At 37.6% G+C, this 18,251-nt stretch overlaps 1 protein-coding gene across 1 annotated transcript; it reads right to left on the bottom strand.

Annotated features, from left to right (window-relative positions):
- Window positions 1–355: 355 nt before the first annotated feature.
- LOC141691144 (secreted RxLR effector protein 161-like) lies at window positions 356–1,114 on the bottom strand. Its single transcript, XM_074495886.1, has one exon. The coding sequence runs from the start codon at window positions 1,112–1,114 to the stop codon at window positions 356–358; it is 759 nt and encodes a 252-aa protein (XP_074351987.1).
- Window positions 1,115–18,251: the final 17,137 nt, after the last annotated feature.

The following is an 18,251-nucleotide window of genomic DNA, read 5'->3' as shown; positions in this document are numbered from 1 at the left end:
TAACAACATTATGAAAAGGTTTCCTTGTTTGTTTAGCAGTTACACACACTTGACACTTAGATTTCTTATCAATGGCGTACTTTGGAATCAACTCTAAATTCATCATACTAGAAAAATATAGACAGATTAGAGAACAATCGGTTCTGTGCTTCTGTGCTTGTATTACAGAGAAGAATAATTCTCATATATTCATTGCATATTCTTTACAATGTATATATATAGTGTATATTACAGCGACATCCTATACAACCCTAAAATATATATATGGTAAGTATTACCAACAATATCATTATAATTATACAATATATTCTAGAGGATATTTAGGGAGGATTTTCAGGGATTCTGACACTCCCCCTCAAGGTGGCGCGTATATATCATATATGCCCAGCTTGACAAGAGAATCCGCAAAATCTGAATTGGACAAGGCTTTGGTTAACATGTCCGCAAGTTGCCCTTTCGTACTAACATATGGTACCTCAACTTCATTGTTCTCCAGCTTCTCATATATGAAGTTCCTATCAATTTTCACATGCTTTGTTCTATCATGTTGGACAGGGTTTTTAGCAATTTTAATCACTGACTGATTATCACAAAACAATTGCATAGGACTTTGTGATGAGAAACCTAGCTCCCCCATAAGTCTTTTCAACCACAGCAACTCACAAATACCTTTTACCATTGCTCGATACTCAGCCTCAGCACTGGATAACGAAACCACCTTCTGTTTCTTACTTTTCCAAGTTACAAGATTTCCTCCAACAAATGTAAGGTAGCCAGAAGTTAATTTTCTATCTTCTTTTTCAGCCCATGAAGAATCCGAGTAACCAAGAATATCTGTATTACCATGTTTTAAAAATAACAGGCCCTTTCCTGGTGCTGACTTCAAGTACCTCAGAATTCTCACAACTGCATCCATGTGTTGTTTACCCGGATTATGCATGAATCTATTAACCACGCTTACAGCATATGCAATATCTGGTCTAGTATGTGACAAATAAATCAGTCGACCTACTAGCCTTTGATACCTTCCCTTATTTGCTGGAATTTGGTCATTGCACTCTTCTAGCCCATGGTTCTGTTCTATTGGAGACTTAATTGGCTCACAATTAAGCATACATGTATCTCTTAGTAAGTCCAAAACATATTTACGTTGTGACAAAAAAATTCCTTGATCGGAATGATTAACCTCAATACCTAAAAAATATTATAGGTTCCCCAAATCCTTCATGTTGAATTCTTGGGAGAGATAGCCCTTTAATTTGTCCATCTCTGTAAGATCGTTCCCTGTCACTATCATGTCATCCACATATATAATAAGAGCTGTAATTTTATCACCTATCTTCTTCAAGAACAGAGTATGATCGGCATTACTATGTTTATACCCATATTTTCTCATAACAGAGCGAAATTTACCAAACTATTCCCTTGAAGATTTCTTTAAGCCATATATTGTTTTCTTCAATCTACAAACCAACAGAACAGAACTATTAGGTACACAATATCCTGGTGGTAGTGACATGTACACTTCCTCCTTTAAGTCTCCGTGAAGAAAAGCATTTTTGACATCATATTGTTGTATATGCCAATCACGATTTGCAGCTAGAGATAATAAAACTCGTATGGTATTAATTTTTGCAACAGGAGCGAAAGTCTCCTCGTAATCAACACCATAGGTCTGAGTAAATCCTCGAGCAATAAGTCTTGCCTTCCTCCTATTGATTGAACCATATGGATTCTGTTTGATGGTGAACATCCACTTGCAATCAACAGTTTTCTTTCCTTCTGGCAATGGAACTAGTTCCCATGTCTCGTTCTCCTGTAATGTTGTCATTTCTTCTTTCATAGCTTCTGCCCATTTCACGTCTGACAATGCTTCACCGACTTTACTTGGAACATGAATTACAGAAATATTATTAGCAAAGGCTTTTGATGATTCTGCTAATCTGTGAGTAGATACATAGTGTGCAATTGGATATTTGGCTCTGTTAACTGGTTCTGGTGAAAATCTCTCTGCTGGTACTCCGCGGTTACTCCTTGGTGGCAAACGATATCTATCGCAATTAGCATGCTCAGAAATATCGTTAGTTTTAATATTCAAATTTGTATTTACCTCTGGATAATCAGCTGGGGGAGAGTTAGGCGTGGGTACTATGGATGAGAGAGAGAGTTGTTCAACATTATCATGAGAGTCTTCATCACTGGTGTAAGAGATAGTCTGACCATGTTCTACTGGAACAGTGTCTGGAACAACTAGTTCACTTCCACAAACACTGTTTTCTGGAACTTCCTCCGAAACACTTTCTGAGACACTATCTGGAACAAAGCTGTCTGGTAATAACTCCATCCAATTCACCTCTTCAACATGGTGACTCCCTCCCGGAAGAGATGAATTTGATACTGATGAGTTGTAAAACATCTTTTGTTAAGAAAAAGTAATATCCATAAGAACATAAATTTTCCGTATCGGAGGATGATAACATCGATATCCCTTTTTGAACGGTTGATAACCCACAAAAACACATTTCAAAGCACATGGGTCAAGTTTGCTGCGTAAATATTTCTGTAAATTCACAAAAGCAACGCATCCAAACACACGGGGAGGAATAGTAAGAGAAGATGGAATGTCGACAAAAAAAAGCAAGTTTATCCAATGGTGTTTGAAACTGCAGAACACGTGTTGGAACACGAATGAGAAGGTGAACAGCAGTGGTAATGGCTTCTTCCCACCATTGTGGTTTCATGTTGGCACCAATTAAACTTGCACGTGTAATTTCAAGTAATTGCCTATTTTTTCTTTCAGCCACACCATTTTGCTGTGGGGTGTCAACACAAGTAGTTTTATGAAGAATTTCATGTTCTTTAAAATAACCTTTCAAAAACTTGTTTACAAACTCTCCACCTTTATCAGAATGTAGAACTTGTAAATTACCAGAAAATTGTGTCTTGATCATTTTATGAAAATTTTGAAAAAGCCCTGCTACTTCACTTTTTTGTTTCATCAAGTAAAGCCAAGTCATACGAGTACAATCATCAACAAATATGACAAACCAACGAAAACCTGAAGTAGTTGTAGTGGGAGATGGTCCCCAAACATCTGAATGAACCAATGAAAAAGGCGTACTCTTTTTATTAGGACTAAGTGGATAAGAAATATGATGGCTCTTTGCCAAAATACATGTTTGACAATGAAAGTCTGAAGGTGTACATTCAGAAAATAAAGATGGAAACAAATACGCTAGATAGCCAAATGAGACATGACCCAAACGTCGATGCCACAACCAAATTTGATCCTTTTTATTTGAAGAAATAGAACCTTTTGCAGACATGGCGAGGCTTGTACATACATCGTCAACATAGTATAAACCCTCTCTCTTAGTACCACACCCAATTATCTCCCCGTTGTTGATATCCTGGAGAAGACAAAAATTTGGATATATTAATACTAAACATTTTTATTGTGAAGTAACTTGTGCTACAGAAAGTAAGTTGTTAGAGAGATTAGGAATCAGCAAAGTGTGTTCTAAAGATAGAGATTGAGTTAAATCAACTCTTTCAGCTCCAGTTACAGGATATGAAACCCCGTTTGCATTGACAATAGTGGAATAATTAGGCAAACAATGATCACGTAAGAGAGACGAATCAAAAGTTATATGATTCGTAGCACCGGAGTCAAGAATCCAACCATTATCCCTTGCCAAATTAGTAGCAATTAATGCCTTACCTTGGTTACCTGACTCTTGAACAAGAGCTGAACCAAGTATAGAGTGAGGAGTGGAACCAACTACGGAATCAGGAGTTGGTACCGGATTTTCCACTGGCTGAGGAGATGATGCACACAAAGCCACTTTCCCCTTGCCTCTGGACCTCAACCTTTCTTTATGTTCATTCCACCAGTCTGGGTATCCATTCTTCTTGAAACACGACTCGATGAGATGTTTGTTACTGCCACAATAAGAACACTTTCCAAGCACTGCCATTGTAGAATTTTGTTGAGAAAGAGGAGACTGAGCATATCTTTTAGCTACCATAGCAACCTTAGATACATCTCCCTGACTCAGCATTGTATTACGACGCTGCTCTTTCCGTCGTAGTGTTGAGAACACAACTTCAGTGCTAGGAAGAGGATCAGTGCGTAGGATTTCTCCTCGAATAGAATCATATATGTCATCCAGACCTGTAAGAAATACATAAACACGCTCTTCCTCAATTTCATTCAATCGTACCTTAATAACCTTCGCTTGAGTAAACGTGATGGGTTTACGATGATCAAGTTCCTGCCAAAGAAACTTCAGATCTGAATAGTACGTTACAATTGGTCTCCCCCTTGCTTTGTGGACATTGCCTTTTGAGATAAATCATAGATGATTGATTTATCAGCACCTTCAAAAAATGTGTGACTTGTAGCATCCCAGACCGCCTTTGAAGTGGGTAGACGTATGAATAACATCATGATATCAGTTTCCATAGAATTGATAAGCCATCCTTTTACGATAGCATTGTCCATGACCCATTTATCATAGGTTATATCACCAACATCGAGTTGCTTATTAGCACCAGTAATAAATCATTTTTTACCTCTCCCAACAATAAACATAGTAACAAACTGAGACCAAACATCATAGTTAGAACCTCCTTTCGATTTGATTCCGCCAGGAATTGACATCGGTTCCGAAGGCATCATCACGTTCATTGTTGGAACATTCACCGAGGAGACAATAGGTCCACCTGTTGAGGATTCAAGATAGGAGTCTGTACTTGTATTCACCATGATGGTTTACAACGATATGTAAAGAGAACCTTGCTCTGATACCAACTAGAAAAATATAGACAGATTAGAGAATAATCGGTTCTGTGCTTCTGTCCTTGTATTACAGAGAAGAATAATTCTCATATATTCATTGCGTATTCTTTACAATATATATATATAGTGTATATTACAGCGACATCCTATACAACCCTAAAATATATATATGGTAAGTATTACCAACAATATCATTATAATTATACAATATATTCTAGAGGATATTTAGGGAGGATTTTCAGGGATTCTGACAATCATATTCTTTAGAGCACCAAAATTTAAATGACCAAGTCGTAAGTGTGACGACCTCAATCTCGGGGTTAGGAAATGAGGACTCACACACCTCTAATCTACTAATTAAATATGCATAAACCCCGATTAACTACTAACAGGATCAACATGATAAAGTATGAGACAAGATTACAACTACCAATCACCGAATATAACTTACAAACCCAAAATATTATTAAATAATCAGTATCGATTCCGGCTGGGAACCGACAGATAACCCATTGTATCTTTAAACACCTCTTACTAGGCGCGAGCTCACTCATAACCTGTACTACCTGCTCTGGCAACTGGAAGCCCTCAACACAGTAGGGACCACCAGGTACGCTCTTACGAGCAGTGCGCCTAAGCCTGACCATCTTCTTGCTTAACTGCCATGGTTAGATTAAGACAAAACAATGAGTATAAAACTCAGCAAGTAACTAAATAGCAGTTCTATAATAACGATTCTCAATATGCTTTGAACAAACTAGGGCATTCTATTTTAGCTAAACTAGGTGGCAGATTTCCGTATATTCATTTTTTTTTGTTTTCTTTGAGATAAGGAAAGGCATTTGAAGAATAACTGGCCTTTCAAGAAACAAGGCTCGAAACAGGATGAAAGCCGACATTCAACACAAATCATTATAGGATCAAAATAGATCTTTCGGTAGAGGAAAGCAACAGTATTTCAAGATATAGAATCATTCATATGATCAACAATTTCAGGAATCAGGGTTCTGAGCTCTAAGCTCCACAATAACATAATCAACTCTTTTCAAAACAGTATAAACCATTTTCATTTCCAAAAATCAATTTACTAAATAAAAGTTTCAGTTCCTTTTCTTAAATAATCATTTAGAACCCTTGATTGGATCACTTATCTTTCCATTTCATTATATACGGGTGATCAGCCCGTATCGACCTCCATTCCGGTCTTTAAGGTACCATTCGGCATAATTTCAGCCTTAAATTGGACTAGTCCCACTAGCCTCTTACCATGAGTGGACTAGTCCCACTAGCCTCTTACGTCTCAATCCAATCCATCAGGAATTCATTTGGAAAACCTTGAGTTGGAAAACAATAGGTTTTCTAAAATTCATTTTATCATTACCAAGCCTTTGAAATCATTCGGACTCTTTCAAGTCGAAACTCATTCTTAATTCAGATTTTTAAAGAAACAAAGTTCAGGGAGTGAATCAAAGATACGCAAGGAACAATTCTCAAGAATTCTGTATCAAGGTTAATAAGGTACTAAATTTGAAGGATCAGAAATAACTTAGGGATCATTAGGGCGATCAAGAGAAACAGGGTATCATTAAACAGAGTTAACCAAGATAATTAAAGGTTCAATATGATCATGGCATTATAGGAAACTTGAACAGAAAGGCAGATTATCAACGGGTGAGATCAATAGGATTATCAATAACAGGTTATCAAGGACAAAGGGTACTTCAAATCAATATCAGGGTTTCATAAAGTAAGGGTTTCATACTTTAACAGTTCAATACTCTACATGGTATGAACAACATTTCCTTTATAATCATTTACACAAGTAATCAGAGTTACTTGCCTGAAATTGCTTTCCTGAGGGTTGAACTACTGCCACCTAATATACTTTTCCCTTTCCTAGCCCGAATGCCCTCACGCTCCGAATCTACAATAAAACCAGAAATCTTAATTAGATTTCCAACTCTCGTTCCCGGAACGATCACTCTATACGATAACTCGATTATATTTTTGACTCGAACTATACGAGTATAGCTTATACAAATAAGCACACAGCACATAGCACATAGCACAATTCTTTCTCGTAGTTTTTATATCCTTATATACCTAGCAATCAAAGCGTACTCGCTTGACCTAGGCTATTTCTCAAATCACACTAACACTACTCTTTTACGAGTACTAGACACATTTTCAACCAAACATTTACGTGCATACTATCACTTTTATCAATCGACTTAATTCCCTTTTCTTTTATTCCTTAATTCGAATCAAAACATCAAGCAAAATCAAAGATTTTCACCTATAACACTCAATCATTCTTTCAATTACCAAAATCAAGTTTTGACCTTTATTTCTTATGGCCTATTCGGCCTTATTTCAAATACCCACCATAAAATCAATCAAATACTCACTTTAATTCACATAAACACGTATCTCAATTAACAACCTTTAAAGAACCACTCTCCTTTCTTTTAATCATAGAAATCCGAACCATAATTATACATATACAATCAAATTTCTCAAAATTACACCATACAACTTTAGTTCTAACATGATTCCACATTTAAACTAGCACCATTTTCTTGATCAACAACCATTCGAACCAAAACATACATACATGCTCACATGCAATTCAATGTTAACTTAGCACAATATCAAACACTTTATCTTTATCACGTAAGCCAACTAAGTTCCTTATCACAATTGATTTTTATCTAAATTACAACATACATCCATTTATTCATCAAATTAATCTATTTTAACTCAATTTCATTCGGCAATAACTCAAATTCACATCCCAAGGACAAATCATTGACATGCACATCTTGATCCTTTTTAAAACTAACATGCAATCACTTTTAGTCCATTTATACTTAGTGTTTACCAAGATTATCCAACAAAATCAATTTCCTTTCTTATTAACACAAAAATTCGAACCTAAACTTAGCATGCAACAATATTTTCAGTCCATTTTAATCTAATAACAATCCCTCATCATTTTAAACAAGTTAATTCAAATCAAACAACCTTAAAGATTAAAACCATTCGGCCTTTTTCAAAAACAATCATGCAACTTGATATTCTTAATTCTTGAATCACAAATCCACCTATATTTCAACATCAAATCAATGACTCATGCATTTCAATATAATCAACTTGATTTCCTTAAAATAGTAAGGGCCATTCGGTAATCAAAACACCACATGCAAACATAAATAAGTGATCTTAAGGTTCTAGAGCTCAGTTTTTAACATCCTAGCTCACCACCGGTTCACCGGAGTTCATCACCGGTGGCGGTGGCTTCACGGTGGTGCCCTCATTCGAGGGTGTCCAACCACGAAACCCCCGATTTCTCAAAAGAAATGCATCAACACCACATGCAAACTGATTTCAGCACAATAATCATAGGATACGAACTAATCAAGCAAGCCCTCGGTTCTTGGCTCAAAACCGAACCCAAAAACACACACACACTTCGGCATGCAAGCACCAATACACACATGCACACACTTCTACCTACACATAAGTGTTTATCAAGAAGAATTAGGGATGATTGATAAGTTTGATCAAGGAAAAAGGAGGTATACCGAGAGAAATTGAAGAGAGAGCCGAGAGAGAGTTGTTCGAGTGAGAGAGAGAGAGTGAAAGAAAAAGAGGAGAGAAAAGAGTGAGTGCACGGAAAAGAAAGAAGAAAATGGGGAGGAAGGAGTAATTTATACTCCACCAACATAAGGGCAAAATGGTAATCTAATAACTCCCTTTTTAATTTGCATTTTGTTTCTCTTTTTACTCAAATGTAACAAAATTCAAAATAAAAATATTTCTCTCTCGGAAAGTCGAGAATTATTGAAAATGACAATTTTAACACGTAGGTCTCGAAATTAGCTTTTCATCCATTACTCATAATAAGAATTTGAGCGGGCGGTTGATTTTATATGAATTTCGCAATCTCGCTTTAATAAATACCTTTTCCACATAAAATCAATTTAAAAATGCAAAGACCCACAATTAAATTCACTTATCATTTTTAAAAAGTCTCTAAGACCTCTACGAAGATAACAGAACGAATCCCATGTTTTTATCCATCTCAGATGATTTTATAAAAATGCACGAAGGTTAAATAAACCCTTATGTAAATCACATAATTCCTTTAAAATTCACAGAAATTAACACAGAACATATAATCATGCACACAGTCAAGCAATCACACACATATAGTCACATAACGACTCAGGTCTGATCATAGAATCTATCCCTCTTTAATCTTTATTCCCTTTTTACGCGTACCGGGTCATGTTCAGCCTGACGGCCCGACGCTCAGCGTTTCGATTACGCTTCTCATTACCTTTTCCAATCAACACGTCTCTTAAGACGAAATACTTCATTCATTCACTTCACCTATAATTCATATTTTATATTATTTAATTTCCATATTAGGACGGGTTCCGTTCTACCTGACGGCCCGAAACCACAGCTTGACTCCTAAGCTGACTCTTTAAATTGGAACATTTTTATCCACGCTCCTTAACTCTAGTATACAGATAAGACAAATAATCACCACTTAATCACATAATCTCATCACATAACACATACTTTACTTTCTTAATTACGACGCAAAATTCTCGGTCGTTACAATCTACCCTCCTTAAAAGGATTCTGTCCCCAGAATCTAATCTAAGCAAATAGATGGGGATACTTTTCTTTCATTTCGCTTTCTAATTTCCAGGTCGATTCCTCGACTAGTGGATTTCTCCACAACACTCTAACTAGAGGTACAACTTTATTTCTAAGCGTCCTTTCTTTTCGATCCAAAATTCGCACTGGTTGTTCCACATAGGACAAATCTGGTTGGATTTCTACTGGTTCCAACTCGATCACATGGCTCGCATCAGCATTATACTTCTTCAGGAGAGATACATGAAATACATTGTGCAGATGTTGCATTTGCGGCGGTAGCGCTAATTCATACGCCACTTTCCCAACTTGTCGCAATACTTCAAATGGTCCAATGTACCTTGGACTTAGCTTTCCTTTCTTTCCAAATCGAGTTAAACCTTTCCAAGGAGATATCTTCAACAAGACCTTGTCTCCAGTTTTGAATTGCACATCTTTCCGCTCTTGATTCGCGTACTTTGCTTGTCGGTCTTGAGCTGCAATTAGTCTCTTTCGTATTATTTCAACTTTTTCCTTCATTTGCTGCACTAGCTCGGGGCCAATTAACTTGCGCTCACCAACTTCGTCCCAATAAGTTGGGGATCTACACTTTCTTCCATACAACGCTTCATAAGGCGGCATGCCAATACTTGCATGATAACTGTTGTTGTAGGAAAACTCAACTAAGGGCAAATGATCGTCCCAATTTCCTTTGAAATCTATTGCGCAGGTTCGCAACATATCCTCAATTGTTTGAATTGTCCTTTTACTTTGTCCGTCTGTCTGCGGATGATATGCCGTACTCATTTTCGATTTCGTTCCCAAATGATCGTGGAATTGTCGCCAAAATCTCGAATTAAACCTTGGATCTCTATCAGACACGATAGATACAGGAACTTCGTGACGCGTCACGATTTCATCCAGATACATTTTGACCAGCTTCTCTAATGAAAACCTTTCGTTTATCGGCAAGAAATGTGCTGACTTTGTCAGTCGATCAATTACCACCCAAATCGCATCATGATTAGACTTGGTTTTAGGTAATCCTACCACGAAATCCATTGCGATATGTTCCCATTTCCATTCAGGTATGTCCAATGGCTGAAGCAATCCACTTGGCCTTTGATGTTCCGCTTTAACTCTTTGGCACGTGTAATATTTGCTTATCCATTCTGCAATTTCCTTTTTCATGTTTGGCCACCAAAAATTTCCTTTCAAATCCTGGTACATCTTCGTACTTCCAGGGTGAATTGAAAATCTCGAGTTATGCGCTTCTTGCAAAATCTTGTGCTTTAGTTCCACAACATCAGGTATCCAAATACGTGAGTTAACATGGTATATCCCTTTTCCATCCTTTTGAGCTTTAATTTCTTCTCCCGTTAACTTATTCCTTTCGCGATTCATCACTTGCTCTTGACAGCATCTAATCTTTTCCAAAATTTCAGGTTGAAACAGCATTGCATAAATGGCTTCACCTCCACATTCTGGAGTCTGCACCACTATTTCCATCTTTTCAAAGTCCTTGATTAATTCTTCTGATGACGTTAACATATTCAACTTTTCCTTTCGACTTAAAGCATCGGCTACCACATTTGCCTTTCCAGGATGATAGTTTATCGCGCAATCATAATCTTTGATCAATTCCAACCACCTTCTTTGTCGTATATTCAGTTCTTTCTGAGTAAAGATATACTTTAAGCTCTTATGGTCCGTATAAATCTCGCACTTTTCCCCGTACAAATAATGCCTCCAAATCTTAAGGGCAAACACTATTGCTGCCAATTCCAAATCGTGCGTTGGATACTTTTGCTCGTGCGGTTTGAGTTGCCTTGACGCGTATGCTATCACCTTCCCGTGTTGCATTAACACGCATCCAAGTCCTTTATAGGAAGCATCACTGAATATCACAAATTCACCTTTATCATCTGGTAATACCAACACAGGGGCGGTTACCAATATCTTATTTAACTCTTGGAAACTTTCGTCACACTTTTCTGTCCAAACAAACTTCTCATTCTTCCTCGTCAATTTTGTCAATGGAACTGCGATCTTTGAGAAATCTTGCACAAATCTTCTATAGTATCCGGCTAATCACAGAAAACTTCTGACTTCCGTCAGAGTCTTGGGTCTTTCCCAATTTATTACAGCTTCTATCTTAGCTGGGTCCACTTTAATTCCTTCTTTATTAACTACATGACCAAGAAATTGCACTTCTTTTAGCCAAAATTCACACTTTGAAAACTTTGCATACAGCTTCTCTTTTCGCTGAATTTCCAAGGAAATCCTCAATTGCTCCTTATGATCTTCCTCCGTTTTGGAATAAATAAGTATATCGTCAATAAACACAATCACGAACTTGTCCAAATACTGCTTGAACACTCTGTTCATAAGATCCATAAATGCAGCTGGCCCATTCGTCAAGCCAAATGCCATCACCAAAAACTCATAATGTCCGTATCTTGTTCGGAACGCTGTCTTGGGTATATCTTCCGCTTTGATCTTTAGTTGATGATACCCAGATCTTAAATCAATCTTTGAGAAACACGAAGCTCCTTTCAATTGGTCAAACAAGTCATCGATCCGCGGTAGAGGGTACTTATTCTTGATCGTCAACTTATTCAGTTCACGGTAATCGATACATAATCGCATACTTCCATCCTTCTTCTTTACAAACAACACCGGTACGCCCCACGGGGATACACTCGGTCGGATTACTCCTTTGTCCAACAATTCTTGCAACTGGGCTGCCAATTCCTTCATTTCAACCGGCGCCATGCGATAAGGAGCTTTCGACACTGGTTCCGTACCAGGAGCCAATTCAATCGTAAACTCGATCTCTCTGTCTGGAGGTAGTCCAGGCAATTCATCAGGAAACACGTCCGGAAAATCTCTTACTACCGGAATATCGTCGATCCTTACAGATTCTTTCTCCACATCCACGACATGAGCCAAATAAACTTCGCATCCTTGACGCATTAATCTTCTCGCCTCAATAACCGTTAGAAATTTCTTCTCTTGCCTCTTTCCTTTAAATATCACTTCCTCACCATCCTTGGTTTTTAACTTCACTTTCTTACTTTTACACTCTATTTGCGCCTCATGATTTGACAACCAATCCATTCCTAGAATAACCTCAAATTCTCCTAACTTAAAAGGAATTAAGTCAGCAGAAAAGTGCCGACCTTCTATAGACACATCACAATCGGGACAAATCTTATTAACAACAACTTTCTCTTGATTTGCTACCTCTATAATCAAATTAGGCTCTAGAGGGTACGCAACACAATTTAACTTATCAAGAATGCTTTCAGAAATAAAAGGTCTGGTTGCTCCAGAATCCATCAAAACTTTTACTTCTACTGAGTTTATAACAAGCATACCTGCTACCACGTCCACATCTTGCACCGCATCTTTCATTGACATGTTAAAGGTCCTAGCTCTGGGTTGAGCTGATGGTGCTGGGAGAGACGGCGGTCCAGCAATTCTGAGAACATTAGCCTTCTGCACAGGCTCCTTGCAATTTCTAGCCATATGGCCTACCTTGCCACACTTGAAACAAGCCAAATCAGGCTTCCTTATTTCATTTGAACATTCTGAAGAATAATGCCCCTTCTGGTTGCACTTAAAACATGTTATATCCAGCTTATTACACCTCCTCGGGTGTCTCTTTCCACAGTTCCTGCATTCTTGCATCTGGGGCCTGCTATCCTTTCCCGGTTGTCCAGCTTTCTGGAAACGGTTCTTCTGAGCTCCATTCCCGGGTCTAAACTTCTGAAACTTTTTGTTCTGACCTCCACCATTCTTTCCAAACTTTCCTCTGAACTTGAAACTTCCTTGCTCTTGCTCAGAGCTTTCAAACTTCCTCTTTCTTCCTTCATTTTCTCTTCGAGCGGTTTCCCGCTCACCTTCCACTATCATTGCCTTTTGAACCAAGGCAACATAGTTCTTGATCTCCAACATTGCTTTTTGTCTCCTAATCCACGGCTTAAGTCCCTGCTGGAACCTCTTAGCCTTCTTTGCTTCAGTATTCACGTACTCTGGCACGAACCTCGCCAACTCCGAAAACTTCACCTCATATTCTGCTACCGACATTTCCTCCTGTCTAAGATCCAAAAATTTCATCTCCAACTGATCTTGCATATAACTTGGCAAATATTTTTCCAGAAACATCTCAGTAAACTTCTCCCAAGATAAGTCTTTGCCTTCCAATAACGCCTTAGAAGACTCCCACCAGAAACTTGCTTCATCCCTCAAATAATAACTTGCGTACTGAGCCTTCTTATCGTCCTTAACTTCGGCTAGCTCAAAGGCTTTTTCCATCTCTCTCAACCACGACTGTGCTTTAATCGGATCTGGCAAACCTAAGAACTCTGGAGGGTGAACAGATTGAAAGTGCTTGAAATTTCCAACTTTTGGGGCCACAGGTTGTTGCAAAATCTGAGCAAGTCTGCTCATCAAAGTGGTTTCTGGGTTTATTTCTGGGTCTTGGGTGGGAATTTCTTCTTCTTGGTGATCTGGTGAGTTGGCCATTTCTTACAAACCTGATTGAGCAATTACTTAGCAATACGATAGCATGGCATATATAACAACAATTTTTATGAAATCTCTTTTGTGGGTTTTAATTTTACCCAATTTGCACATGCAATCCTATTACTACATAATTCTCATATCAGTGTTGTTTTATCATGGCACGGAATAGGGTTTTACGATCTTTAGACATGGTTGTACGAAAACATGGTTGTATTTAAAACATGGCATTGAGAACAGTTTATAAGATAAACAAGGTGCACAAAGGAAAGCAAGATAATAGATTTATTTAAATCAAGGGTTACATAGGAAATATTCTGGATTTTAAGGTTCTGAAATAAGGTACAATAAATAGCAGGGTTAAACAGAGGAAAAACTGGAAAACATCCCCCTATCTACCCCTAACTTCCAACTACTACTACTACTACACTGGTCTGAGATACAACAAGGTAAATGAAAAAGGGATCCCGACATCTGACCAAGTATCCCAAAGCCTACTGGCGCTGAAAACAACAACAACAATCTACGGGCTCAACCAACAGTCCCGTCTAATCATCTAGGATCTCTCTCAACACAACCAACATCCAGCGAATGATCTTATGCAGCCTCCGGGCCTCAGCATCAGCATCACTAGTGGATGGCCCCTCATCCAATCTCCTCCTGGCAACCTGCTCCACCAACTGAATCCTAGCTCTCCATTCCTCCACCACCCCTGAGGTCCTCTGCCTAGAGTCTCGAATCAACCTATCTACCAAAGCTCCCAACTCAGGACTGCGGGAGTACACAAAGTCTCGGTCCTGGGCTAACTTGCCACCAATACTGACAGGAACAGTCTTAGGCATCTCCGACTCTGGCTCAGGGGCAGGGGTCTCTGAATCAAGCCTCAAGGGTGAAATCTTCATGGGGATCTCACTACTCTCAGAAGGGTCCTCCTCTGGGTCTGAACTAACATATACAGGCTCCTCTGGAGAGGGTGGAATAGGGTCCACAGGGGTACCAGTCAAGCTAATCTCTGAGTCTGAGTCACTACCACTACTAGGATCCTGAGAGAAAACATAAAACAACAACCAAGAAACAATGTTAGGGTCAAATAAAGCTTCCAGCTAACTTACACCCTAACTCTAATTTCTGCTTTACCAATCAGACACTTTCCTTAGACTATACCTAATAGTCTAACTCAACTCTACATGAGTCGAACTCTCTCGCGATATAGATATATTCCCAAAATACCCCTTTTTAAAACCTAACTTGTCTCAGGGACTAGATCCTGTAGCTCTGATACCAACTTGTGACGACCTCAATCTCGGGGTTAGGAAATGAGGACTCACACACCTCTAATCTACTAATTAAATATGCATAAACCCCGATTAACTACTAACAGGATCAACAGGATAAAGTATGAGACAAGATTACAACTACCAATCACCGAATATAACTTACAAACCCAAAATATTATTAAATAATCAGGATCGATTCCGGCTGGGAACCGACATATAACCCATTGTATCTTTAAACACCTCTTACTAGGCGCGAGCTCACTCATAACCTGTACTACCTGCTCTGGCAACTGGAAGCCCTCAACACGGTAGGGACCACCAGGTATGCTCTTATGAGCAGTGCGCCTAAGCCTGGCCATCTTCTTGCTTAACTGCCATGGTTAGATTAAGACAAAACAATGAGTATAAAACTCAGCAAGTAACTAAATAGCAGTTCTACAATAACAATTCTCAATATGCTTTGAACAAACTAGGGCATTCTATTTTAGCTAAACTAGGTGGCAGATTTCCGTATATTCATTTTTTTTTGTTTTCTTTGAGATAAGGAAAGGTATCTGAAGAATAACTGGGCTTTCAAGAAACAAGGCTCGAAATAGGATGAAAGCCGACATTCAACACAAATCATTATAGGATCAAAATAGATCTTTCGGTAGAGGAAAGCAACAGTATTTCAAGATATAGAATCATTCATATGATCAACAATTTCAGGAATCAGGGTTCTGAGCTCTAAGCTCCACAATAACATAATCAACTCTTTTCAAAACAGTATAAACCATTTTCATTTCCAAAAATCAATTTACTAAATAAAAGTTTCAGTTCCTTTTCTTAAATAATCATTTAGAACCCTTGATTGGATCACTTATCTTTCCATTTCATTATATACGGGTGATCAGCCCGTATCGACCTCCATTCCGGTCTTTAAGGTACCATTCGGCATAATTTCAGCCTTAAATTGGACTAGTCCCACTAGCCTCTTACCATGAGTGGACTAGTCCCACTAGCCTCTTACGTCTCAATCCAATCCATCAGGAATTCATTTGGAAAACCTTGAGTTGGAAAACAATAGGTTTTCTAAAATTCATTTTATCATTACCAAGCCTTTGAAATCATTCGGACTCTTTCAAGTCGAAACTCATTCTTAATTCAGATTTTTAAAGAAACAAAGTTCAGGGAGTGAATCAAAGATACGCAAGGAACAATTCTCAAGAATTCTGTATCAAGGTTAATAAGGTACTAAATTTGAAGGATCAGAAATAACTTAGGGATCATTAGGGCGATCAAGAGAAACAGGGTATCATTAAACAGAGTTAACCAAGATAATTAAAGGTTCAATATGATCATGGCATTATAGGAAACTTGAACAGAAAGGCAGATTATCAACGGGTGAGATCAATAGGATTATCAATAACAGGTTATCAAGGACAAAGGGTACTTCAAATCAATATCAGGGTTTCATAAAGTAAGGGTTTCATACTTTAACAGTTCAATACTCTACATGGTATGAACAACATTTCCTTTATAATCATTTACACAAGTAATCAGAGTTACTTGCCTGAAATTGCTTTCCTGAGGGTTGAACTACTGCCACCTAATATACTTTTCCCTTTCCTAGCCCGAATGCCCTCACGCTCCGAATCTACAATAAAACCAGAAATCTTAATTAGATTTCCAACTCTCGTTCCCGGAACGATCACTCTATACGATAACTCGATTATATTTTTGACTCGAACTATACGAGTATAGCTTATACAAATAAGCACACAGCACATAGCACATAGCACAATTCTTTCTCGTAGTTTTTATATCCTTATATACCTAGCAATCAAAGCGTACTCGCTTGACCTAGGCTATTTCTCAAATCACACTAACACTACTCTTTTACGAGTACTAGACACATTTTCAACCAAACATTTACGTGCATACTATCACTTTTATCAATCGACTTAATTCCCTTTTCTTTTATTCCTTAATTCGAATCAAAACATCAAGCAAAATCAAAGATTTTCACCTATAACACTCAATCATTCTTTCAATTACCAAAATCAAGTTTTGACCTTTATTTCTTATGGCCTATTCGGCCTTATTGCAAATACCCACCATAAAATTAATCAAATACTCACTTTAATTCACATAAACACGTATCTCAATTAACAACCTTTAAAGAACCACTCTCCTTTCTTTTAATCATAGAAATCTGAACCATAATTATACATATACAATCAAATTTCTCAAAATTACACCATACAACTTTAGTTCTAACATGATTCCACATTTAAACTAGCACCATTTTCTTGATCAACAACCATTCGAACCAAAACATACATACATGCTCACATGCAATTCAATGTTAACTTAGCACAATATCAAACACTTTATCTTTATCACGTAAGCCAACTAAGTTCCTTAACACAATTGATTTTTATCTAAATTACAACATACATCCATTCATTCATCAAATTAATCTATTTTAACTCAATTTCATTCGGCAATAACTCAAATTCACATCCCAAGGACAAATCATTGACATGCACATCTTGATCCTTTTTAAAACTAACATGCAATCACTTTTAGTCCATTTATACTTAGTGTTTACCAAGATTATCCAACAAAATCAATTTCCTTTCTTATTAACTCAAAAATTCGAACCTAAACTTAGCATGCAACAATATTTTCATTCCTTTTTAATCTAATAACAATCCCTCATCATTTTAAACAAGTTAATTCAAATCAAACAACCTTAAAGATTAAAACCATTCGGCCTTTTTCAAAAACAATCATGCAACTTGATATTCTTAATTCTTGAATCACAAATCCACCTATATTTCAACATCAAATCAATGACTCATGCATTTCAATATAATCAACTTGATTTCCTTAAAATAGTAAGGGCCATTCGGCCTTTTAATCAAAACACCACATGCAAACATAAATAAGTGATCTTAAGGTTCTAGAGCTCAGTTTTTAACATCATAGCTCACCACCGGTTCACCGGAGTT

Source organism: Apium graveolens, chromosome 10, assembly GCF_009905375.1.
Source record: "Apium graveolens cultivar Ventura chromosome 10, ASM990537v1, whole genome shotgun sequence".
Classification (NCBI taxonomy): Eukaryota; Viridiplantae; Streptophyta; class Magnoliopsida; order Apiales; family Apiaceae; genus Apium; species Apium graveolens.
Note: the sequence above shows the minus strand (reverse complement) of the source record. Positions and strands in the feature narration are given on the sequence as shown.

Bases quoted from the DNA above. Each gene is read 5' to 3' on its own strand.
- LOC141691144 (XM_074495886.1), bottom strand. From the start codon at position 1,114: ATGCTTAATTGTGAGCCAATTAAGTCTCCAATAGAACAGAACCATGGG.